We start from the raw sequence: 26204 nt of genomic DNA, 5'->3' as shown, positions 1-26204 counted from the left end.
TACATCACTGCCTGCTGGATAGTATCTCAGATTTTGGCTACGACATTGAGAGTTCAAATCCATGGATAACATTTAGCGCTTAGCCAGACTTCACTCACCAATAAGATTACGAGCTCGATACATAGTTTCATGAAGTGATAGTTGCTGAGGGCAAAGCCGAAATCATAAATGAACACATGCAGTGACCGTTTATTCTCGACCATTTAGCTTTCTCTTGCGCAATTCTAAAAAAATGAGTGGTAATAACAATACAACAACTTGTAGCACAACAACAAGTGTTTACTGTTGATTTTATGGTGTCAAAGTTACACCTTCATTGGTGCTAGTTGACACCACTAGGTAGTGTTACACAAAAAGTGTTGTTTTAACACCGACATTAGTGCTGATTAAGCACCATGAAATTTGATACAAAAACAGTGTTCATCTAACACCCGCAAAAAGTGTTAATATAGCACTTGTTTAAAGGCGTTAAATTTGGCACCTAAAAAGGTGTTGTCTTTGTCATTTCCATTTACACATTTTCGGTGTTGACTTGAAACCCCAAAATTAACAGTATGGTAGTTGCTTTCCTTTGTCAAAACAAATCTAATACAATTGGCATTTAGAAACTGGGCCATCTGAGGGAAAAAACCAAACGACTTTACAAAGAAATTGTTTTCTTTCATTCAGTGTGAAACCAAATCTTCAAAAAAACATCGATATGAATCACTCCCACGTGAAGAAACCCGTGGGGAAAAGTGAATGTATTATCAGTAAGGAATGGCGAAATAATTAGTTGGGAGACATTTCCAGGGCCCACATAGGGTGTTCTGACAGTGTAGAAGATACATTATACAAGTGGAGTTTAATTCTCTATGCAAGCGGTAAAAGGTTTGCAAATGAACGTTGATTAAAGAAGGAGTACGAAAAAACAGGACGTTTGCAGTCTAATTCCAACGAACAGTGCTTCATAATGTTAACTCAACTGTGTCAGGACCGTAGACTTGATGAGACTTGGTATGAGTATGAAATCATTGTTGGATTTGAGTTACATCCAGACCTGATTGTAGTTCTATCACAAAAAGATTGACGATAACCTTATAGTTATGAATTTGATGATTTGGCAGAGTCAAGTTGAGGACAGACTTCGAGGATGAGCAAGCATTCATTTACCTATGAAAGTTTAGGTATCATTTTTTAAAAGCAGTTCCATTTTGTGTTAGAGTATGCATTCTGGATTGAAGGAATGTTCTTTATAGGATTGCATTAGTTATACTCATGCTACATGAAGTATTCACCAAGAAGAAAAGGTGGAGAACAAAAACATGAGAGAACAGAAAGCAGCATGAAAATTGGGTGACTTGTTGTGGTAATATTAAAAGTTTTGAAATAAATTTTCTCACAACAAAGTTTACACAGATTGAAAAAAGTTCTGCGATGTATTCAACAGCACAAACATACTCGTTACAAATTTTGAAAACTAAACCACATTCGCAAAATAACATTCAAAAAAGGTCTTTTTCATTAGGCAAAATTCTTACTACATATGTTGTTGTAAAGAAGCCATTTCATTACTTTCTTGTATGTTGTCTTTATGAATGTCCAAAGATTGTGCTGCATTATTACTATCAAGGACAAAATCATTACTTTGAACCGCACGACTTTGTTCAGATTCGTCATTAAATTCTACAGCAGTCGACGAATTATTTTCTTCAGGGATTGTATCTTCAGATTCCTCGTCATTTTCTACAGAAATTTTTGGGAAAGGACTTGGGCTTCCCCCCTCGGCTGAAATCATCGACGGCTCAGGTGTATCAATATGTTCTTGAGATTCCTCGTCATGTCTGTTAACAGGTAACAAAGGATTTTCCCCTGCGGCACTATTACCCAGCGCAGTAGTATCAGTACGCCTATTTGAGTGTTTACATTTGTAATAGATTATACAAGCCAATACAACAGCTGCCAACACCGCCAACGATACTCCCAAGATAAATATCCAAATATTGTTGCTGTCACCTGTTGAATGAAAAAGGTAACTTCTATCGATTGTATATATTAAAGAAATATATTCGTTCCTTTGTTATTTCGGTGGTCCAGGCTGGAAAGTATGTCGTTTTTCGACGAGATCTCCGGTGCGCACTATGAAATTACTGGTGTGCTGGTGTGCAAAATAAATTTTATGGTGCACTGGTGCGCATATGACGATCAAAGCATAACAATATTAAATTAATATACGACGTATCGCTAATCTCGGTGTACACAGGCTGTTTTCAGTGTTTTGTTGTGTCAAACATGTTGTATGTCGCAAAATCTTTGGAAGAAAAAATAGTAATTTAAGGAATATTGATGATACAGTGTGTGATATTGCAAGAGACTGAATCTTGCTTTGTAAGCCTTTGTTGCTATTAAAATATCGGAAGTTACTGTTTATAAAAATGTCATTTCTCAACGCATAACTTCCGTTTGAATTGGAAGTGAATATCTCAAATTTCTGCCACAGCTGCACAGAACTGTCAATTAAATTATCGTTCACGGAACGTAGTTGGCTTATACTTTGAACAATCCTCTTTTTTCCTCAAAATATAGCAAAGCAAATGCATCAGGCGTCAGCATGCGTCCCCATGTTGAGTTCTTGTCATTCGTCATGAGTAACATGAATGAACGTAAATGAACGAACTGATTTAAGTGATTTTATTATTTTACAGAGCAGTATTTATAGTATTCATTACAAGATCCACGCGCTATGAAATATGAATGCGTTGTTAGAATGTGGTGTTAGGCCCATTTCAAACGACAAACTTTACAAGTGCCGAATGCATTAAAAACAAAAGATAATGAGGAATTTGTCTCATTTTTCTTTGCCGGAAAGGCAGTGAAAGCAAAGATCAACGAAGAATTTGTGTACACCAGCATGTACACAAATGAAGATATAATAAAGTCAATTGGCCAAGAAATGTGCATTGCCCTTGACGTAGCTCTTTCCACAAGTGGTTGTGAGGCTATAGTAGAAGGACTTTATAGTCTTATGGGTACTCACAAGAAAACTGGAGGCCAATCTAATGAGGTTTTGGTTCATCGATCTATAGTACATTGGTGCGTTCCCCATCCCGTTTCATGTCCTCGTACCAAGAGAGCGATTGCAGAAATTTATACAAACGGTGATGAAGACTATAAGCTACCAAAGCATCGGCTACCATATTTTAAAGAAGACAAAGCTTCAAATTTTGAAGTGAGCAAAGTTGTGGATAGAGTGAGGCATGAGCCTCCTCGATGTCCACATGTTTTGCATGAAAATGATTTTGGTGAACTATGACGGAGTTGTACTCACTCAAGGATTTATAGTTTTAAATGCGATATTTTATCTTTTAGTTTTTACTTTATCTGTACACTGTAAATGTACACTGTAATTGGAAATGCTTGTTGCCATTGCAAACTATTCAACAAACACGCAAAAGCTTAAACAAAGTTAACTACTGCATTATTTCAGGAATACTCAGCACTGCATGCATTATTGATTACCCTGCCACACCCACAAATATGGCGGAATTTTGCCACGCCCAAATATGCCTGGTGTGCAATAATATTATTAAAAAAAGATCTCCGGTGTGCAGAAGACATACTTTCCAGCCTGGTCGGTGGTCACCAAATGTGTGGTTTTCGTTTAACCCAAGTACGGCGAATAAGCTTTACAAAACTCCTTATGCCAACTTCAAAGTTAAGTAATCTGTCAATGACAAAGATAATTTTAAAAAGAAGAGATTTCCAAATGCTCTGCTCATTGCATGAAAATAGTACTCACGTGACTCCCACCACTACCATATATGTTTTAATTTACCAATAGGATTAACCTTTAGACATGCATAATATATATATATATATATATATTTGAAAATTAGTAACAGGCATATTATGATAATGATAAGGATTCTCTGGATTTGTTTTAAATTTTTATTAAGCTTTCAACTCGGTGCTTCGAGCCTTCGTCAGAATGCTCGAATAAATAATAATAATAATCTTAATAATAATAATAATAATAATCTTTGTAAATAATATATTGTCACATTCTGACGAAGGCTCGAAGCACCGAGTTGAAAGCTTAATAAAAATTTAAAACAAATCCAGAGAATCCTTATCATTATTATATATATATATATATGTATATAAAGATAAAAGTTTCTCCGGATTTTAAGTGATTTTATTGAGCTTTCGACTCGTTGCTTCGAGCCTTCATCAGAACCAGGATATTTATTGTAAATATCATCATAACCAGGATATTTATAAATAAATATCCTGGTTCTGATGAAGGCTCGAAGCAACGAGTCGAAAGCTCAATAAAAATCACTTAAAATCCGGAGAAACTTTATCTATATTAAATGCCTGGATTACAAATTTTAAACTTATATATATATATATATATAATATTTTGATGGCAATGTAACACTGTCAAAAGAAGTCGCTCAATTTTCATAATGGATGTTACATAAAGGCCGTATCATCAACAATTCAAAGTTGCACGTCTGTTTTGTTATAGCGACAAAACATGAGTTTTAAAAATTCTTGAACAGTGGACAAACCATGACTAACAAATAATTTGTACCTGAACGGTCGATACAATTCAAGACACAAGCTTCAGCGTTTTCACCTTCTTTTGAGCAAGTAGAGGCGTCTTTCGGGCAATCCAGACAATCATCGAGAAAATTATCTTTATATTGTCCTTCTGGGCAATTTATGGTGCCATGAATTGTCATGATAAAGAATGAAATTAAGAGAAAAGTTTTAGCTGTCATTTATAATGTTAAGTGTTCGAATGTTTGTTGTTGAATGCGACATTGTCTCTAAGATTATTTGCATAAATTAATTAGTGCTGACTAATTTTGTGGGCGACAAACGTGAAAATAGGGAGATAGTAAGTTTTTCAAACTATTGGAAACGAATGTATATATGGTTTCGCTGTTTCAATGCTCAGTCTTTGACAAAGTAAATTAATATTGACTCTTAGTCAAAATATCAACAAAGAGTCAATATTAATTTGGAGTCATCTACTGAAGACAAACTTCTTGAAGCTAAAGAAAGGGGAAATCCCCGTCGCCAGGAAAACACTTGGAAATTGGGATGGACAAAAGAGCGACAGAGGAGTGACAGAAGAATTGACAACGTGATATGGCAACATATTTTAAATACTTTGGATTTTTGTCCAGCTTATATTATGTAGAGTATCTGTTGTAATAGATAAGACAAAGTACCTAAATATTGTAGATACTTTAACAGCATTATGGGGTCGGAAACACTTTAAGTTACTTATGGTGCTTTACATCAGAATGCCTTAAGACTAGTTCACATATGTCTGCGGTGTGCCTGCGTTTTTCCTGCGGTATGATTTGGGTATGATTTCGCAGGCAGCCTGCCGGTATCCTGCGGTATCTCTGCACTTGCCTGCGATTTCTTTATGTGGTAATTTTCTTCAAAACAAAAATGGCGGTAAATAAACGACGCTTGACTTCTTTACTTCTTTCAAATTACTCATTACTGTTAACTTTGGTAAATACTTACGTGCAGGGAAGAAAAATGCGAGCACAAAAGAGGAAAAGAAGGTTTTGGGTGAGACCAATGCTACAACAACGCAAGAACTACGGTCAATTTCACTGTTTATTAAAAGAATTACAGTTGCATGATCGTGAAGACTTTTTCAGGTATAGGGCTGTATTTTATGCGAGGAGCATTGCTCGATTATATGAGTTTTATATTTGAAAATGTTATCAGGCGTTTGTGTGCAAACTTGTTACTAGAACTGAGATGAACACGTTTTTATTTCAAGGTTCACAAAAATGAGTCCTGAACGATTGGAGCAATTGTTAAGTTTAGTTGCTCCATATATGAAGAAACGAAGTTGCCGGAGTAGAGAAACAATCTCAATTAAACAAAGATTGGTGGTTACACTACGATATCTTGCCACAGGTGACTCACAAGAATCCCAATCATTCAATTTTCGAATTGGTAGAAGCACAGTGTGTATGATCATAAGAGAAGTTTGTGATGCAATTTGGAAAGCATTACGAGATGAGTACTTGAAGCTTCCCAAGTCAGAAAGGGAATGGCATGGTGTTGCAGAAGAGTTTCTTCAGGAATGGGGGTTCCCTCATTGTATTGGAGCTATCGATGGAAAGCATGTAAACATCGACTGTCCCAAAAATGCTGGATCTCTCTTTTACAACTATAAAAATTATCACAGTACTGTGATCATGGCGATTTGTGATGCAAAGTATAGGTTTTTATTTGTGGACATTGGAAGCTACGGGCGTGACAATGATGCAGCTATATTTTCACAAACTGAGATAAATAAAAAATAGAAAATGGGCAACTTGGCATACCAGGACCGTCTATGGTTAGTGAATATATGTTGCCTTATGTTATCACTGGAGATGACATTTTTCCGTTGAAAACCTGGTTGATGAAACCATTTCCTGGAAAAGGTCTTACTCAAGAACAAGCTATATTTAATTATCGATTGTCTAGATGCAGACGAACCATTGAAAACACCTTTGGAATACTGGCAGCTAGGTGGAGAATTTATAGACGACCAATTCGAGCTGCAATTACAACTGTAGATCTTATTGTTCAAGCAACTGTATGCTTGCATAATTATTTGTCATTACGCATAATTATTTGTCATTAACTCAAAACGCATATTATATTCCAAAAGGTTTTGCTGATGCTGAAGATGGATCTGGGAATATTATTAATGGGGAATGGAGACACATCACGCAAGGGAATGAGAGCACTTTGCAAGCAGTTCGACGAGTTGGGAGCAATTCTTATTCATTTACTGCAAAGTCTGTGAGAGAGCATTATTGTGAATATTTTAACAGCAACTATGGAGCCTTGCCCTGGCAGCTAGATTATGTTAGATACTGTGGAAAAAGATGCTGAAATGTTTATCAGCTAAATATGAAATTAGCAAAATACAATATTTGGGTCAATATGTAATCCTGAAAACCCTAATGTAAAGGGAGGAATTTGTAAACAAGCAATAATAATTCATCTATTTAAAGTTCTTAACTTCTTTTAAGAAACTAACAATCTCCTTGGTCAAGATTGTTATTGAAGTTCATCCTTTGCTGACTTAAATTATGGTGCTGCATCCATGGGTTGGGGGGTGAGAAGAAGTATGGATTATTTTGTGTGGCCTGTTGTTGGGCATTACATTCCATTTCCATTTCGTTCATCACTTTCAAAATATTTAGCTGGAGCAAAGACTTGTGTGAAGTTGGGATGCGTTTGAATTTGGAAACCAAGCTCAAGCAAAACAATGTATCTTCATCATTTTTGGCAATGTTTCCCATGTCAGCATCTGAAGAAGAAAGTTGCAATATGGCGGAATTGATGCCATGCATGGTCTTCATGACTTCCTTTTCAAACCCAAGTGCTGTGTTAACTTTTTTATTCTTTGCCCATGGCCTGCAATATTTTTCTTCTTCTAATGAGCATATCTTTCTTTTGCCAAGCGTTTTACTATCTTTGACCATCTGTATAGCATCATTATTACCACTACCAATATCTGCATCCAAGTCTTGTCCTCCATTGGATGAGGTTTGATCAGGAAAACTAGCTGATATATCGTCCGAATCATCGTCTACAAACACCGTGCTAACCTTACTAGATTCGCTTCCCTCATCAGTTAGTTCTATTGATGCATGGGAAGTTTGCCCAAGAGGATAGTTCGTGGAAGTTGAAAAATTACTTGTTGTCTGACGATGTCGAATATGTGTAATTAACCATCGCAGATGTTCTAAATCAGGCCTGATTTCAATATCTGCCCGACCACTGCCTGATTTTCCCTTAATATTCTTTATGTACTTGGAGAAATTTGTTCGTATTGTGTTGTATCTTTTTTGCACACTTGCAACGTCCAATTCCAAAGCTTCTGCCACAGCTTGCCAAGCGTTTTGTTTTATCCTTTGATTTTTGTAATCTGGACACGATTTATCGTATATAGCACGATATATACGTATGGTATCCATAAGTGCTTTGTTCTTGACTGTTTCAATAACTTCATTGGTGTCTGAATTGTTATTTTCGTCCATTTCGGTGCTTTGTATTGTGCGTTTTGCTATTTCGTCCGCTATGTTATCCACATCAGACCGATGCATTGTGGGATTCGACAAATCGTTCAGGCATACCGGCGGACCATTCACATATATGTAATTGCCGCCGTATACCGCAGACATATCGCAAACTTTCCGGGAAAGTTGAACTCTAGTCAACTTTCCCGGCAGGCCGCCGATGTTGACACAGATAACCTGCCTTACCGGCGAGCGATTGTTCACATATACAATAAATAAGCGCAGGTCTTGTCGGCGGTCATTTCGCAGGCACACCGCAGGCATATGTGAACCAGGCTTTAGCACACGAAATGAAACGTCTCGATGACGTGAAATGCCGGGGTTTGTACATCGTACATGTATTTCAGATTAGATTTACGTATACGACGGTGATTTGGGGGATCTGAGAACGTGAAATTGTATGGTTTAACGCTATGTTTTTCACTTTAAAATGTATAGTAGCATTTTTGATGTGTCGAATTATGGTACATTGTTAACATATTCAAAACAAAAATTAAAATATACATATACTCAGAACGAAAACACGGAGAGAAGTTTCCGATTTCACTTTTAGACTAAAGTATTTCACTTTTAGACATGTTTGAAGTCATTGCAGTTAAACGCAACCCAGTTTAAGCGAAGTATATATTAACAGTACAATATTTAAGGCTCTTAAAGATTCCCTACTTCGTAGCAAACTCTAAAAGAACTTTTCTAGAGAAAAGAAAAATCTAGAAGACATGGTAAAAATAATTTCATCATGTACACTTGATAACGAAAATTACTGATAAAAAAGCATCTTTTGAACGTTATATACCTTGAATATTATATATTTAGGCTTTTCAACAAGTTGTTAAAGAAGCCCACGTTTTTACGTTTTTCTGGGGGATTCAGTCGATTACTTTTGAACAACAATAGCAACATTGCTCAAAACTTGTTGGGATTAATCTTCCTGCTATGAAAAAGTAAACAAGGCAAGTTATCTATAACATCTATTTCATTGTCCCTAACAGTGTTTTAATTTCCCTGACGTCACTTATAAAGGCCATATCCATAAAGATAAAGTCAGCGAAAAAAGATCTCATCATGCATGCTTATGGAGATTGCTTCACAGCAAAGCCATCAGAAGATTAATAGGTATAGGGCTTATATATATATGAAAAGAGTGTCTCGAAAATTCGCTCATCTTCGAAATCAGCCGACATTTAGAATTTACATAATTTAGCAATAGTTGATCCCCAAGCAAGGAGCACAGTAAATGCAATTGAAATTAATAATACATACTGCATATATTGCAGCTACGGCCATTGCAAATACCAAACATGAAAATCTTCTCAATGACATTTGCGCCTGGTAATGATAATGGTAACAGTAATGGTAATGATGCTAATGGTAATAGTAATAGTAATGGTAATGGTTATTGTTTATTACGTATAGTGAATAGATATTAATCCAAAATTTAGTGTAATTTACAACAATTAATAAGCTCTTAATAACCGAGCTCTAGGTCTTCACGAAGAAATAACGGACCGAGATATTTTTGTTCCGATATTCCTCAGTATAGACCGAGAAAGCGAGGTTATTAAAAGAATTATTACTTGGTATTACTTGACCTGAAACGAAGCTTGCTTTCTTTCTCGTCCTTGCTGTTTTTTACGGGAGGGCTTTACTTTTCTAGTTTTCGTTCATAAAAAATAAATCGTTTCAAATTGTTTCATCTGGATAATTAATTTTGCGCCATTTTGCCGGAAGTGATTCTTCCCATATAATAATACAAAATAATATTTGGTTGCACTTATATTTATCATCTAATACCGTGTAAATAAGCTATAATTCTAATAATTCTTCACTATATTTACATATCGTTATTTACAATTTTTTTATAAGACTTTCTAAAAATCTTCGATGCTAAGATTATGTTTAAATAGTTTGATTATACATGGAGAGTATAGAAAAATATAAACGTGAAATCATATGTTTTCTCAACCTCGTTCAGTACAAACCTAGGAGCCCCAAGAACTAGGTAGATTTTTATTTTCCTTGTCATTGTTCTTAAAGCCGTTTAAAGCAGGGATGGATCCAAGGTTAGGAAAAATATATTACAGCAAGCAGTTGATTGGTCCGATCGAACTCTTCTAACAAGAACGTGATAACTTTTCCGGTATCGCTTAGCTATAAAGCTATTTTTCATTTTAAAGTAGCGGCTTTAATTCGTTTTTCCAAAATTCGAATCCACTAATGGTCCAAAGTATTGCTTGCTCTATGATAATAGAACGTCTTTCTTCCAATTTTAATGATTTCATGCTGATTGAACAGTTTGTTCTTGAGTCTCATAGGTTAAATTTGAACTATCCTCGTCTACCTCTTGGATGCCTAGATGTCTTCTCAACCGCTTGCACATCAAGCAAGTAACTACTGCAACCAACACAACCGTTAACAGTAGGGAAATTCCCAGACCCATAGCAAATGTCCAGTTATTTTTCCCTTCACCTATAATAAAAAAATATAAATTGTGTCAAAAAAGTGGGATTTCCCTAGTTTTCAAAGTCTTTGCTCATCATGAGCAAGACTTATCTCATCCACTTTATACAAAACAAAAAATAAAAATACGAAATGGACCATTCAATTCATTTGTTAGATATTTGCTATTTTTCTTGACAGACACTGCTCTTACATAGTCACAAATATCCCTTCCACGTCACAAAACATACACCATATTTCACGACATGATATTAGACGCCATGATATTATTATTATTTGATACTTTATCAATATTCTTTTTGAAAAAGTTGTTTATTCACAAATGGTTCTTACTTGAATGTTTGATGCATTTCATTCGACAAGAATGTTCATCTTGCCCTTCTTTGGAGCAAAGAGAAGTTGCGAGGGGACAATCCAAACAGTCATCAACGAAACTGTCATAATATTGATCATCTGGACAGCATATTGTGACGTGTAGAATAATGTACAATATCATTACCAAGGCCAGCGTCTTTGTATTCAACGCCGTCATATTTACAACAAAGTTGTCAAACATCATTCTTGTTTGTCGCTACTAATGCACTGATTCTTTCCCTGCTGTTGACTTGTTTTACATAGATAACGTAATGTAGCGACTAGGGGAATGACTCGTGGACTTCGGGAAAGTCCCAAAGGGAGAATGACTAAGGGAATTATCAATGACGTGAAAACGAAACGCTATAGCATTAGCATATTTAAAATATCATCTAATTCTTAACAATATATAGCGAGTCGACAACGCGGTTATTGAGGAATTTTTAAAAAATATATGAAAGCCAAAAATCATTTAAATAGTAATTCTTTTTAATTATTTTCGTCCGTCGCTGAAATGAAATGCTTGTCGTGAGCGTACACCTGGATTTTCATTATCGCCTTTTGGCAGATGGGAAGCATCCAGAAAACCATATTTTTACGACATCCAGCATGTGATTGGCTACAAATAGCAATTTAAATTTTTCAACGAAGCCTACGAATTCAATGCTCAAACTTCAAAAATCAAAATTTCAATTCATTGGAGCCTTGGTTTATTTTTGAATGGCTATTCAAAGTTGAGTTGTACCAACTGTAGTCTTTATAGTTTTTATTTATTCTACTATTTTTTGGATGCGTAAAGAAGATTTATTTCGCTTATGCGGTACGATAGGAATTCATTTTATTTTATATTGAAAGCAACCGGAAGGTATGTGAAAATGTTTACAAATATTTCTTTTAAAGGGAAATTATCTCAAAAAGTTAAGGGATTGTGCATTCCCAGCCGACAGGGTCTTTCGTTTGTATAATATTTGTCTGGAGGATCATTTAAGCTTTACATCGATACCAGCTCTAGCAAATGTTGTTGTTAGTGTTTTTCACACACAGTTCATGCATGTTGTTCATATACATTGTGTTAATTAAATTTACAATGTTCTAGTTTATCTCATCAAACGAGGTTTATTGGTAAACAAATATTTAGTTTTGTTTTAAATTCATTGAGGTTGTTTTTATGACGCTATAAGTATTCAAAACGTTTTCCCGTTTTGAGCAAATTCTCCAATAATGCTGAACAACATATATGACATGTTGTATTTTACACTTTACAGCACGATTAGCATCATCATTTGTCAGTTTGTTGTTAAAGATTGTTAACTCCCAGTTGTGTAGCTAGCTTGCATGTTTTGTTCCAGCTATGTAAGTAGACCCCTTGCTTTGTTTACGTTTTGTTGGCAGACAAGATTGGCAACTATGTTTGACTTCTCTTGGGTTAATCTGCCTGATAGCAAAAGGTAAACAAAACAAAAAATCTGTTTCAGATCATTATCCTTAGTCATTTCTTTATAAATCTGTTGTTTTTACACACAAAAAATTTTTCGTAGCAAGACTAAATTTACAGGTTGACTATGCCACTGCAAACCATGTTCTTGTAAGAAAGTCTGTTACTTAAATGCGGTATGATGTAGTGGCATTTGCCCATTGTGCTCATTGGGTATGTTTAGGAAGGTTGTCCTTCCAGAACTGAGGGGCCCAATGGCCTGAGGGGTATATTTTGTTAAATACATGTACATATAAGTAAAGATTAAGGATCAATGGGAAAAAAGGTCATCATCAATCAGTGCTCCAGAAAAACCAGCTTGCAAGTTTGATTGTACTATTGCAAATATTTAATTGGTGTTCCCTTGCTTTAAAAAGCTAAGATTTCTAAAGAAATGGATAGTGTTTAATGATTGCAATTTTCACGTGAATTCGTATTGGAAGATCATGTAGTAGGCTATTTATGCCAAGTTTTGTGACAACAGTCATCTCAGTCCCACACTGATTGTAGCAAAGGCATCTTCTATTGCTATGCCACTGGTTAGAGTTTTCAGTTTAGTTTGCTTGCACACAAAACTTCTTTATTTGTTATAATTCTGGTAACGATTTAAATCATATTGAGGCAACAGTCATTTAACATTGAAATCAACTTTGTATACTTGACCAAAATGAACATGCTTTAGGTTCTGTAATGGTTATTTGTATTTTGATATTCATTTCTCTCTAATATCACATTTTACTCAAATTGCTTACATGTGTAAAAAAAGGTGACTTCTTGATTTCTGATCATTTTGATGTTTCATACCTCTAAAATATGTATGTACCAATTAACTTATATTCAGGCTATTTGAAAAGCACATGTACTTTTACTTACAGTAACATCAAGTATGACATTGAAAATTTTAATTCTGTGATCTACAATGTAATGTATGGTTTTTGTTCAAAATTAATTTGCACGAAAGAAAATTTTTTTTCTCGAAAACAATGGAAAATTTTTTCCGTAGTGTGAACATTTAGAACATGTTATTATTCATTTCATTGAATATTCAAAATCTACATCATAAATTGGTTAACTTCACTTTTCTCATTTCTGATTTATATTATGTGGTATTACAAATCTTCAACTTAAGAAAACCTTGTAGCTTGTAGAGACAGAAGCGGCAATACTAAGTAATTCCTTATCAAGCCCTCACAACTGCAGGCTGAAACTACGCATTGTCCTAAGAACAATACAGCACTTGAAGATTGTTCATGTACCAGTGTTGTGATATAGTTGGTAGCTGCATATTATTTGCTTTGAATGGGCACTAAGATGTTTGTTAAAATTAAGAAAAGACATCTACTGCTGTGCAGTAGGGCCAAGGATTAGGCAATCCACTATATTTACATTGTAAGTGATAATTATTTCTTGATGGAGTTAGCCTTGTGAAAATGTTATAATTCAGCTGTGGATCCTAACTGAATGTTATATTGATTATATATGTACATGATATTGTTATATGTTTAACAAATAGATAACATTTATCTATACAGTTATTGATACACGGGTATGACGTCATTGTGATAAAACCTTAAACTCTTATTTTAATTTTTAAAGTTGACCTCGCATGCCTCTTTGATTTTCTGAGCCTGCAGGACTTTTCTACTGACCGTTAACATTAGGTGTCAGCTAAACTGCAATTGACATTCACTTTCTCTGCTTTGCCAGTGACATGACGTATCACCAGGAAATTTTGAGTAGGTCATACATACGAATATTATCTTGTCAAAACATAATGGCAAAGATCTTGGCAAGTCAACTGAGATCCTGCCAGAATTGTCAAATGTCTAATTGCTCGTCTCCTATTTGAAGAACGTGCAAGCCAACACTACCTTAAGCTTTGCAATATTGTGGTACACATGAGGATGTATATGTACGTTTATGTAGTTTAGCATACTGCGTAAATGACCGTCTTCTAACACTATTTTGTTTTTCAATAGGCAATGGAGAATGAAAATTTAGACGATAGCTTGACGTGCATTCAATGGCTCTGTGAGATGGAATCGAACGAGATTACAAATGAGAAGACGCAAAAATGTCTCCCGTCCTGTAATTCCTCCAACACGTCAACCGTTGAAAAAGAAAATGATAATCCGTACCCCAAACCTCATTTGTCATATGCCACCATGATCGTATTGGCCATTAACAGCGCCAGTGATAAGAGAATGACGTTACAGGGTATCTATTCATGGATCGAAGAAAACTTCCCGTATTACAAGCATGCGAAGAAAGGATGGAAAGTAAGTGCAAGATAAACATGTAGAGGATGTCACCTTATAAAAAAAAAATTATTGTAAATTAAAAACCAGAGAACCTTAAATCTACAGTTTGTTATACTTCATTTATACTTACTATGTAGAGGTTGGTTATTTAGCCAAACAATTTAAACTAGATTTAGTTCCTATGGTATCATGGGTTCTCCTAATTCTGAGTATTGTGATCATATGCAATTTTGTGCCCGATCTGGTCGGTTAAACATTCCCCTTTGTTCTGAATTTTGAAGCTATATAAAGCAGGCGCGAGAGTCATCAGTTCGAATTTAGTAAAAAAGTGGAATGCATTATCACGCTGATTTCCGGGCCGAGTTGGCAATCCCACTAAAAAAATTATTTTGCTCAAAGAGATGGTTAGTTTCAAATGAGATATTTCGGTGTTATGAAAGTCAAACGATGTTTTTGAGCTGCATTGACAGATTTCGATGGTGAAAAAACTTGAGCTGATAGTTGAAATTATGCTGTAATTTTTTTTTTGTTTCTGTCATTAATTCAAATTAAGCGCTAATTTTCAACTAACTTTATCAAGTAGGAATATCTTAAAAGAGGTTAATTCTTAAAATAGGCAATTAAATTTCGCCGATAATTTCTTTTTTAAACAAAATAAAACAACTCTTTGCTCATGTATTTATCTACTGGATTCCGGACTGCGGTCAAGATATCGTATAAAACTGCTTGCTGCTGCAGCCAATCAGATTGCAGGAAACGCTAGGATTCCGCCTGCTGCTGATTTAAAAAAAAATAAATTAAAGTTTGATTTGATATTACGTGTGGGAAGGGTTTATTTAAGTTTTGAAGACATACGTAAATAGTGATGTTGTATCTATGGCGGTAAGAATTAAAGGGGAACTCCACCCAAAAATAATGTTGGTCTTAAAAGTTCCATTTTTATGCAAAGGTTACTATATTTTTGAAATTTTTACACCAGCTATTTTATTTTTGACAAAATCGCGTCTTCAAGTGCGCTATTTGAGCTGTTTTGAGGCTTAGCAGCGTGGGCACAGAAAGCGTCAGCGGAAATTATTTTGACGTCATATCGTCAAACCGATTTGGTGTTGAGTTTACAACAAAGTAAAATAATAACGCACAGCCTTGCACAAAAAACAAAACAATCGCTTATAATGGCTTTTTTGGAAGAACCTCGGCCTAATTCACCAATCGATAGTGAAATGGAAGACAATCCAACAAACAATATTCGGCCATATCAGTTTGAGCCCGAATGGCCGGCTGATGAACACGAAGAAGCTCACCAGTTTGAGGATAACGAACAGGAATTTTTGTATATTGACGATGAATCTCGGCGCGACAATCTTGAATGGTGGGTAGTAAAATGTTATATTATTCTAGACCATTGTTTCTATCTTAAAAGTACGTTTTCAGTTTTTTGAAGTTGACCACGTCCACACACACATAATACTTTAGATTTTAAAGTTTTTATTGTAAGATACAATTTTTTATTGAAGTTTTGACATTTACTTTTCAAGATCCTTTCTTTTAACATATTCAGGTGTCAATGTGGTAACTGCCAAATAATGGATAATAACGAGAAATGTTTATGCTGCAAAGAGATTTCCAATATTTGTGACAAAAATTTAGAGGCAGTAGAAACGAATGAGACCACCGAAGTCCCTTTGTGCATTACACAACATCCTGGTTTTGAGCCTGTTTGTCTTAACAGGTGGGTTTTACAAACAGTTTGGTACCAGTAAAAGCAGCAATATGAGGTAGCATATGATGGGCCCGAGGACAAACTGTACCGCCATATTGCATATAGACAGTTGGCAAGATGGTGCTGGGGTGTCTTGGGTAGAGAAGTGAGAGTCATCTTGCCATCATGTGCAGTTACTCGCATTAGAGAAACATTTCCTCCACCTGGCCTTGCAGAGGAATTTCAATTTGAAGGCTTTCACTATGTTGATGAATGAAGTATTTTCTTATGATATAGGTGTACTCATTACAATTACTTTGTATGTCAATATTAAAGTGGCATAGCCAGCTCATTTATAGGTCATGCTATGCACATTTATTATTATTAATTTATTACAAAAAAAAACAGATTTACAAAGAAATGATTATAAATGTGGCTTGGCTATTACACTGGTTATAATATAACTATAATTAATTACATGAATAGTTTGTGTAATGCAGTGGTGAAACTAGCTATAGCAAAAGGTTTTGCTATGTTAATATTTAAGAATGAACATTTTTTAAGTAGTACAAAAGTTGTCTTCACTGATTCAACGTCATATTATATGGGTATGGCAAAACCTATTGCCATAGCTAACATCACCACTGACATTTTATGCAAATCTAGACTGATGTTCCTTTACAAGTACTTCTTTCCTGGGTGGACATGATTTAGAAATGTTCTTTGGAAGATTCTTGCCATGATGTACAAGTTCAATCTCCTCAGTTTTGCATGCATTCACAACCTCCGCAAGTAGTTTATCAATGTACTGGTACTCTTTCTTTTCTTTCATTGCTTTTACAACCCATTGCTTCTGTGTTTTAGCAAAAAACATTTTGTAACGGTCTTGCCCTTTGTTTGTCCCTGACTTAATGAATGCTTTATCATGTTTAATATTGTTGTTGTGATCTAATGCTGCTAACTGAGTGCGGGCTACCATTCCAGGAAATGAAAATGCTCTCGCTTTGGGCAGGTCTTTAGAAGCCTCTTGTCACATATCACCTTCTCTGCAGCGATATATGCTTGTGAAGTAGGAGATAACCACTTCTTCTGCTTTGTTTCTTTTCTGTTAATTGTTGGTGGCAACATTGATGAAAATATGTGTTCCCCTTCCAGAAATGCTTGTTGGAAATGTGGTTAAGGACAGACTTCCATTTTTCCACCAATTCTTCTGCATTCTTGTTACAACTTGCAGAGCAGCACCAAAGATGATTAGAAATGGACTTAATCCAATGGGTCAAGTCATCATTTCCCTTAATGTTAGCCTTCTTTGTTAGTTTTTTTGTGACAGATTTAGACAAATGCCACACATCATATTGGTGATCAATATGAGGGTGTTTGTTTTTCAACCTCTGCATCCACAGTATTCAGCATCGACAGTGTAGTTTGGACTTCCATGGCATGTAAACTCCTCACAACAAATGAACACTGTGTTGATGCATCTTTGGTTTCTGGCTTGCAATAATTAGTTGGCAATGCTTCAGGACTGTCAGACGCACCCAAATCACAACTGTTATTTGCTTCAGGCTCAAACAATGAGAAAACATTTGTACTTGTGGAGGAACATTATTCTAAAATATTTGAAAGCTGAAAATAGAAAAATAGAAATATTTAGAATATACTTTAGGCTATAACTTTTCTTGATTAAAATTTAACAAGAAATGCTTTACTAACTTCCTCCTTGTCTTGATCAGTCTGACGTTTTTCTGTACGATGCTCGCTAGACAGACGCTTTTTACTGGGTTGAGGGCCAAATGAAAAAATCGATGGTACTGCATCCCGCTTCAGTCGCCTTTTTAAAGGTTGCCATGGTGTAAGTTTCTGTCTTAGGTCCGATTCAAAACAATCGGGAGCAAAGTGCTCGCTGCAAACGTAACAGTATTGGAGAGGAGGTAGATTTTCTCTCCGTATTCTAGCAATCCATTATTATACAATTATGTACAATAATTAGGAAACTATAAGTTCATACTTTACGTCAAGGAAACTACAACTTAATTCTATGCACGAAAGGCTATTTTTACAATGGTTTCATGTAGGATTATTTTCTAACCGTAATGAGTTACACAACCATGTTTATTATTATTCAATGTTTATTAAGGGCAATAGATTGGTTTCACATCAGTGGAAACTGTTGTTAAGGTTGAATTCGGAGGACAAGCAAACGGCATTACGCACAGTTTCCACACAAAGAAACCTTCGTATTTTTAAAATAATATTAATCGACATTCAAGTTCTATATGTAGTGGAAACTGTGCGTAATGGCCTTTATGTGAAACCGTTCTATTAAAACAGAATACAAATAACCAGCTCAATACTTGCATGTAAGCTATAAAGGTTGCTAATGTATATACTTACGAATAAAAAATTCTGACGTTTCGAAAAGAAACATTTTGTGATTAGGAGAAGCATTTTGACGCAAGTTTATTATGACTGTGCAATGACTTTACATAAAGCTTTGAGAAGCAATTGACGATATGACGTCAATACAAGCCGCTGACATATTTCTGCTCCCACGCACCGGATGCCCTAGCTGCAGCATTTCAACTCATTTTTTGTGAAAATATTGAATCAAACAAACAAAAAAATTGCCGCATATTTATTTTCACGGGACAGACAAAGTTTTAAGACCAACATTATTTTTGGGTGGAGTTCCCCTTTAAAGATTTGATGTCAGATCTGAAATCACGGCGTTTCTTATTAAGTCAGGTGATTAAATTCTCTTGCCAACCAATCAAGGGTTACAACTAAGTGATTGATGGGATTAGCATCAACTAAAAATAGGCACAAATGAAAAAAAAATAAACGTTTGGTTGTAGTATTATTCGTATGAAATCTGTGTGAAGATTTCTAAATATTGCACTGCTGACCAGTAAGTATTTTTTTCACAGTTTGGTTTTCCTTTGATAAAGATTTTCATGCTCCTGTAATGATATTATTTCCAATATTTGCACATGTTATTTAGAATTCCATTCGACACAATCTGTCCCTGCACAAATTTTTCGTGAAAGAACAGCGAGTTGATGCAGTTTTTAATAAAGGGAGCTTTTGGCGTATTTCAAATGAAGGAAAGGAAAATATAGTAAGGAATTTTCTTATACCAAAGCCAAAATTTGCCCTCTCCCCACCCATTACGGTTCTACCTCCAGACCCGAATCGTAAATTGCGTCCGATATTACCGAAGCCTGCAGATGTCGAAACCTCAAGCTTGCCTTGCAGCGTTTCGTTGTCGAACTATATTACACCATATATGTTTGTACCGAACGCGAGCGAAACTGAGAAATCGCCTCTGTCGCAGTTGCTCAGCACATGTGCAGCTATCAGTGAAGACAATTCTACTTCATTGGTCTCAACTGTAACTGAGTGGAAGTCAAATGAGTCTGCTAGCTCGGGTATTGGTGTCAATTCACTTGTTCTTGAAAATCACGGGACCTCAATTGATGCAAACACATCTTATCCTGCTTCATCACATGCAGTACACGCAAATTCCACTCAAACCTCCGAATCTACTCTATGTGTCCAAGCCAGCACAACAGCCAACCTTGTTTGGACAAATGCTGGTGGACAGTTACATTATAAAAACACGTTAGAGAATTTACAAACTACCAGTGGAACTTGTTCTGTAAACGAAGACGCCTCGAATGAGGCCAGCATTATTAATGAAATGACTCCATGTAGCAGTGGAAGAACGTCTGAGCAAGAACGGTCTACGGCGTTAAACTCCAAGCGTTTACCCAATATACTTCGTCGCAAAAGAAAGTTTGTGAAATCACCCGAACAAATGTCGTCAAATGTAAAAACACCTTTAAAAAACAGCTTACAGTCGACTTTGGCTGCGATTAACTTCAGCAATAATACTCCTTTTTCACCAAACTTCCCTCCAAAAGAAACGCGTGTGGCGGCATTATCCCCGAGTGGGCAACTTCCATCAACAGATTATTTTCAGCAGAATATTTTTGGAAGTCCAAACTTTTCTCTCCTTCCTTCGCCAGTGTCGCTTATGCCGACTTTAACACCTCTTCATCAAAGTGACTTTCATAGAAATACAGCAAGTACACCTGTGAAATGTACGCCTAGTAGTACGGGCCTAACACCGGCTTCCTGTCAGCGCCCTAATGCGTCTACAAAACATCAGAGCTGTCGCAAGTCGCTCGGTCTTGACAAGCTGGATGAATCCGTCGAATCTATCAATGACGTCATGGATTGGTAGAGCTCTTTTCCTGAGATAAGTGCAATGATCTGATTTCCAACTGCTATTTGTTGTCAAGTAGTTGAATATTACACAGCATACACGCATGTGCGCATGTTAATAGGGGAACTAACTGGATGGTGTAGTGGGAGTGTTATCATTTAAGATAAATTTTATGGTTTACTAATTGTATGTATAATTGCCATCAGCGTAAATGTAGTTTAGTGAAATTTAAAGATTAATGCTTCATATGGAAATATTTGCATGTCTGAAACGAACTTTCGTTACAGCTCATTGTTTGACATGCGTACACATGCCGCTGTTTGTATTAATTTATCTACTGAGGTTGACACGTGACTTCCGATTGATTCAACATACGTATTCACATCTCGCATGCATATAGGAATGTTGTTGTTATGTGGTTTTTTGAATGAACTGAAAACCCACTCGACTGTTTTTTAATTATACTGTTAAGTATTGAGATTATCAAACTTTTCAGCAAGTTTAACGTTTATAAATTATTGTAAAATAGATTAATATATGTGAATCATGATAGGCATATTCTTACAATTAACATCAAGTCAATTTTTCGAATAAATATAGACTTGACAAATCCTTCGATAAGATCTATTAGAATTATGAATGATCCATTAAACCCTTTTTATTGTTTTAGTTTGAAATGTATGAAGGTCGTTTTTTACGCAGATTTTATGTTATGATCGTCCGACTTTACTGGCTACGTTCAAGACAGCAAAATATATAGGCAACAACTTTTACCAAATGTTTTTGTCTCATAAGCCAAGTTTGGTTTTATTTTCAAGAACTTCTGCTAACAAGAAATTTATGTTTTGTGGCAACGCACTCATTTTAAATAATGTCCTCCAGTGATGCTCAACATAAACGAAAAATTCTTTGACCAATCAGCGACTTGTTTACATTGTTGTTTACATTCCTCAGCGAATCAGATTGCGTGAAAATCACACCTTTTCTACCGGGTTAGTAAAAAGTGATCTCCGGTGAGCCTTAGCTCTTGGGTTCTGAGATTTCTCTTAGACGTTTTCACACGATATTTGCGAAATTTCAAATACTTCTTCTGTTCGAAACTGTGGCAAAATATGAGGCTCAAGTTCCTTTCATAGCTACGTAAAAGTCTCATATGGTGATCATTTATGAGGTTTATAATCCCTTCACACTACTGCGTATGATAGCAACGTAAAAGTCTCATATGGTGATCATTACATTAAGTTTTATGTACGCACAAAATCGTGCGTAACTACAGCATAAAATGGCCATATTTACAGAGTATCTCAAGAAAACTGAACCCACTCAAATAATTATGCATGCGTTAAAATGAAACCTGCGTAATATAGTTAAACGGCTATAGCTATTTGTTCCGTCCCGATAGGTTTATTAATACGCTTTTCCATGTTCGTAGCAACTTATAGAAAGTATGATTCCGTTTTTGTGGCTATTATAACGCAGTTAATGACGCTTTGATTTTACAAAGCTTTTATGCGTGACAAATTTTGAGATAAAAATCAGTGTATGATAGTACTTTTAACCTGTTTTGCTTAAACTAATACTGTACGAACCCTGATAAATCCTACCATAAGCGCAGAACTGTCATCTTCATTGAACAATTTTGAATGCTAGTTACATTGTCGTGCATAATAACTTTAGCAAATATATAATTATTTACGTCGGTTCCGTTTTTTTTGGGGGGGGGAGAGGGGGGACGCCCTGTAGATCACAGCGTCGCTTATTTGAGACCTCTCGGCGATTTGAAGACCACTTCAGCTCATATAAGTTTTACGTGCATGTCACTCATGATAATTTATGTGTTTTTTTCGGGTAAAGGAAACAGCTAGCGGCACAGAGGAGATTCAAATCTTATAAGACCTATGCTTAACGTACTCCTGGCGTATGTTTGCTTATATCGGCGTATGCCTAATACTTATACCATGTATACGCTATAGCAATAAACGCAATATAGTGTGAACGTCCGAACAGAAAATCAGCTGTACGTACAGCAAATTGTTCGCCACGAGTATTAATTTCTGCTGCCAACCGTGTGTAATTAATACTTCACATCCCTGTAGGCGTTTATTTCAAAGGTTCTTCAGTCGTTTTCTTCGACATCGCTTTGTCATTTGTCATCGTGCCGACGTACCCATCCCAATCAATTTTCTTGATTTCTGTGTTCGCGGTGACTTTAAAAATTCTTTCCTTTAGGATGTTTTGCGCAAAAAATTGATGCCGGGAGCACTGTATTCGATGTTAAAGAATGCCTTCGGCCTTGTGTATAGATCTATTATGTGTTATACAACAAAAAAATTTTGTGCTGGTGGGAAACTTATAACAGAACATTCTTATAGATATACATAGATATACATAGATATACATAGATATAAAAGAATTTTTTTTTCAGACGTTTGTTTTTGTTCCAGCAGGCCAGCATGAATAATCAATAATAAACGCTAATTGCCACTACTATGAAATATATTTCAAAGTGTTTTTTAAGTAGAGAAGAAAATTCGTTTGCAACATAAGAAAAATATTGTCCATGTTGATTTATTTCAAGATCTTACAGATTGTTATATATTTAGGTATTATATATTATCGACAAATTCAACTAATTTCTGTAAATATATAACAATCTGGAAGATCTTTACATATTTACAGAAATATATTTATACATATCGATAAATCAAAATGAATAACAAACCCAGATTTAAACCATCCGAAAAAAATTCTTGTGACTTATAATTCGATAGCTATATTATTTCACCGACAAGCTGCAAGTTTGAAGATTATATTAATTACTACGATATTAATGAAGACAAGAAGCTAGCATCTCCGCGACAACATATGAACTAAAAATCTACATGCCAGGAAATTTAATAAAATATTTTCAAAATATCGTGCAAAACTTCAAAGAAAACTTTTAAAATCTCTATTCCAAATGTATATTAACAAATTTCGAGTTCGACGGACTCTGGTTGCTCGAAAAGATTTTTCGTCCTTGCTACGTTTCCATTTTCTTTTGATCTTTTATTTTTCTCCCTTCTCAACTTAGCGCTATTACAAATACGTCACGAATTGTTTTATCAAACCCCAACGGTAATCGAAATTGAATTCCCAACAGCTTCCAGGGAAACCTTTCGCACAAGCAACGGTTGTAAGGTATGCCAGAGTATACACGTAGCTAGCTAGATAAATCATCCTTCGACGTGTTGCAATCAATTGACATCAAATGTTTACTGTTAAAATATTACACTTTATGTACACTTATCGAAATCATTTAGAAGTGTTAAATTTACGAAATGAGTCTTTTATAGTTATGCATAGAACCTTATTTTTGTCAGCTGCTTTTCAAAACACGTATTTACGTTTCGTTTGAAAATTGAGTGCATGGCACTGTCTGTGCAAAACAAAGGTTTACATTAGATTAAGATTTTTTTATTTAACAAATTTTTACCGCGAAAAACATTAAAGTTAATATTCCAGGCATAAGTTTCTGCTCTTTTCGGTGTCACCTCATCGGAAAGAATAACTAGTTTCAACCTTCCGATCATAAAACTTTTTATATGTTTTGTGTACATTCAAATTGCTGCATGAAATTTTTGCACATGTAATTTGCTTGCATAAACGATTAACGTTTGCGCTGAATACCATTTAATTTAACGTTTTTTACATCGGCTGTGAATACATCGTCATTTTCCCAATCCTTTTCGGTGTCGTAGAAGTCAGCTTTTTTGAACGCCGACTTCATCTTTAAACCAAGCAAAACGACATCAGATTTAAAATCTTTGTCATCTAACCACACTTTGAATTTTCCAATCGTGGAAAGTGGTAAGTCGCTAAATCGCCGACCACCGTTGCAAGTGGCGGTTTTTCTGAATTGTTCACTTAATGAGTCGAAGCTAATGCGTCTCTTTTCTTTCTTATGTTTTGCGCTGAAATAGCGAATTTCCTCAAGATCCTCTGACCATCGAACTCGCCTCATACGTTCGGATTTTCGAAAGGCTATTTCTTCCATTGGCGAAATGATCTCTTCGTCCTGTGTCTTTTCTTCAGTATCTGACTCATTCTTATTGCAATCCGCTTCGGCCATCTTTTCTACGTACGAACCGATAACGTAAATGTGCTGTATGAAAATGAAAGAGATAATTCCGTGAAATCTGTTTCAATGATGTACGAATGTACACGAATCATATAAAGACGTGGATTTTCACCCACAAAATACAAACAACCAGCTGAGGTATTTAGCAGATAATCTCCAAAGCGTATTTATTAATAATACGTTGAAACTGCGTTTGTATATATCTGAACATTCAAATGCAGTTTTTAAATCACCTATTGTACAGCAGTGAGTGGGCTGAAAAGTTTATTATCGTTTGTGATTGGACAACAGTTTCATGACGGATAATTTGTCGCACATGCCTGCTGCCATGAGATCTCGTGCTACAAATAACGTAAATATTATTTCATGTTATTTGAAAATCGTGAATGCATAATGAGAAATAAACTACGCCTATTTTTGCAAATCGAACGTCGGAGCAAAGTAGCAGCTGTACGGCAAATTGCTCTGTTGGAGGTCTAGAGTAATGAATGAATGGCGCATCCTTATTGGTTTGTGTAATCTTTCGAGCAAAGTCCACTGTACGTGTAGATGCTACACTGCATGTGTCGATTTTATCAAAAACTGTGAAACGAGACTAATCCATTTTGCGATTGATTTATCGCAAGTTTTACTTTGTAAGTGTGATTTCCCTGTGGAGCGAAATGGTGCTCCATATTTTTCGTACTGTGTCGGCATTTTACCAAACCCAGAAAATATTCGAGCAAAAGTGATATCGGTAGACATGAACCCGAGACAAACCGATGTATATGGTTGACTTTTTTATGTAAAAAAATGACGAAACTAAACTAAAAAGGAATAGTAACGTTTCTTGAGGTAGTTGTAGCTGCTGATTGGGATTTATTTGCAACTTTTAAATACTTAATTAATAGTTTTCGTTTAATTACTTTTACATATATTAATGTTGAAATACATATTAAATCGTCTTGTGAGAGCTGAAATTTACAATTTGATAACGGTTGAAGTACATTGTTAGCGTTACGTAGTAATATGGGAAGTTCCTCTCTACTCTTGCCACTTCATAACGCGTTCCACATTTTTGTGTTTTTGCTTTGTAGATGTATATCTTGCAGTCGAATGATAACAATAACAATTCGGAATTTATTAAGGCAGACTTCCTAGCATAAATAAGATATTTATCGATCACAAATATCTTGAAAACATATAGCTACGACAAAACAAGAAAACGTCTCGATGAATGCTTTGATAGAAACACTGTAACGTCTTCATTGGGAAAATTTTCTGCACTCTGTCTTAGTTTAAACTTTATTACATTAAGATTGTAAAGAGGTTCTATTTTCATTGACGTTTTCGCCTACGCAAGTCAAATTAAAACGTGCTATTTTGCTTTACGTGTAGCTACACGCGGGGAGAAATTTGCGTAATTCTTACATTTCCTGATTTTCATTGCCACAATTTGCGTTTTTTTCCATTTCAAAGTTTGTCTTTTGTTAGTGAAATGATTCAGACTATTGTACATTGTACTTGGTT

General features: G+C 35.5%; 4 protein-coding genes and 2 long non-coding RNA genes across 10 annotated transcripts; 3 read left to right on the top strand and 3 right to left on the bottom strand.

Moving 5' to 3' along the window:
* Positions 1-673: 673 nt before the first annotated feature.
* On the top strand, positions 674-1393 carry LOC124455931. Its single transcript, XR_006952054.1, has 2 exons — positions 674-996; positions 1107-1393. It is a non-coding gene; the product is annotated as an uncharacterized LOC124455931 (long non-coding RNA).
* Positions 1394-1399: 6 nt separating this feature from the next.
* On the bottom strand, positions 1400-4810 carry LOC124455926. Its single transcript, XM_047006540.1, has 2 exons — positions 4577-4810; positions 1400-1995 (listed from the first exon to the last, which is right to left on the bottom strand). Exons 1-2 carry the CDS (start codon positions 4764-4766, stop codon positions 1520-1522), a joined length of 666 nt encoding a protein of 221 aa, XP_046862496.1. The 5' UTR covers positions 4767-4810; the 3' UTR covers positions 1400-1519.
* Positions 1872-21252, top strand: LOC124455925 (forkhead box protein K1-like). Of its 4 annotated transcripts, XM_047006538.1 has the most exons (6): positions 1872-1883; positions 5978-5986; positions 8817-8821; positions 11565-11778; positions 14367-14666; positions 19349-21252. In XM_047006538.1, the coding sequence occupies exons 5-6, from the start codon at positions 14370-14372 to the stop codon at positions 20591-20593; spliced, it is 1542 nt and encodes a 513-aa protein (XP_046862494.1). In that variant the 5' UTR covers positions 1872-1883; positions 5978-5986; positions 8817-8821; positions 11565-11778; positions 14367-14369; the 3' UTR covers positions 20594-21252. The 4 variants fall into 4 exon arrangements, 3 of the variants coding, with proteins under 3 accessions (XP_046862494.1, XP_046862493.1, XP_046862495.1); XR_006952052.1 differs by lacking the exons at positions 11565-11778; positions 14367-14666; positions 19349-21252 and adding an exon at positions 16415-16921; XM_047006537.1 differs by lacking the exons at positions 1872-1883; positions 5978-5986; positions 8817-8821; positions 11565-11778 and adding exons at positions 1929-2011; positions 8916-9215.
* On the bottom strand, positions 9863-11236 carry LOC124455930. Its single transcript, XM_047006544.1, has 2 exons — positions 10893-11236; positions 9863-10568 (listed from the first exon to the last, which is right to left on the bottom strand). Exons 1-2 carry the CDS (start codon positions 11116-11118, stop codon positions 10378-10380), a joined length of 417 nt encoding a protein of 138 aa, XP_046862500.1. The 5' UTR covers positions 11119-11236; the 3' UTR covers positions 9863-10377.
* Positions 15630-16921, top strand: LOC124455928. Of its 2 annotated transcripts, none has more exons than XM_047006543.1 (2): positions 15630-16017; positions 16378-16921. In XM_047006543.1, the coding sequence occupies exons 1-2, from the start codon at positions 15821-15823 to the stop codon at positions 16406-16408; spliced, it is 228 nt and encodes a 75-aa protein (XP_046862499.1). In that variant the 5' UTR covers positions 15630-15820; the 3' UTR covers positions 16409-16921. The 2 variants fall into 2 exon arrangements, with proteins under 2 accessions (XP_046862499.1, XP_046862498.1); XM_047006542.1 differs by having other exon boundaries at positions 16207-16921.
* Positions 17457-18585, bottom strand: LOC124455932. Its single transcript, XR_006952055.1, has 2 exons — positions 18061-18585; positions 17457-17973 (listed from the first exon to the last, which is right to left on the bottom strand). It is a non-coding gene; the product is annotated as an uncharacterized LOC124455932 (long non-coding RNA).
* Positions 21253-26204: the final 4952 nt, after the last annotated feature.

Source organism: Xenia sp. Carnegie-2017, unplaced genomic scaffold (genome assembly GCF_021976095.1).
Source record: "Xenia sp. Carnegie-2017 unplaced genomic scaffold, XeniaSp_v1 HiC_scaffold_4, whole genome shotgun sequence".
NCBI lineage: Eukaryota > Metazoa > Cnidaria > Anthozoa > Malacalcyonacea > Xeniidae > Xenia > Xenia sp. Carnegie-2017.
The sequence above is the reverse complement of the archived record's forward strand: the minus strand, read 5'-3'. Positions and strand labels throughout refer to the sequence as shown.

Excerpts from the sequence above, each read along its gene's own strand:
- LOC124455926 (XM_047006540.1), bottom strand. The coding sequence starts at position 4,766 with ATGACAGCTAAAACTTTTCTCTTAATTTCATTCTTTATCATGACAATT. Across the intron at positions 1,996-4,576 it reads GAATTGTATCGACCGTTCAG|GTGACAGCAACAATATTTGG; the intron begins GTACAAATTATT and ends TTCATTCAACAG.
- LOC124455930 (XM_047006544.1), bottom strand. The coding sequence starts at position 11,118 with ATGATGTTTGACAACTTTGTTGTAAATATGACGGCGTTGAATACAAAG. Across the intron at positions 10,569-10,892 it reads GAAATGCATCAAACATTCAA|GTGAAGGGAAAAATAACTGG; the intron begins GTAAGAACCATT and ends TTTTTATTATAG.
- LOC124455925 (XM_047006538.1), top strand. The coding sequence starts at position 14,370 with ATGGAGAATGAAAATTTAGACGATAGCTTGACGTGCATTCAATGGCTC. Across the intron at positions 14,667-19,348 it reads ATGCGAAGAAAGGATGGAAA|AATTCCATTCGACACAATCT; the intron begins GTAAGTGCAAGA and ends CATGTTATTTAG.
- LOC124455928 (XM_047006542.1), top strand. The coding sequence starts at position 15,821 with ATGGCTTTTTTGGAAGAACCTCGGCCTAATTCACCAATCGATAGTGAA. Across the intron at positions 16,018-16,206 it reads CGGCGCGACAATCTTGAATG|GTGTCAATGTGGTAACTGCC; the intron begins GTGGGTAGTAAA and ends TAACATATTCAG.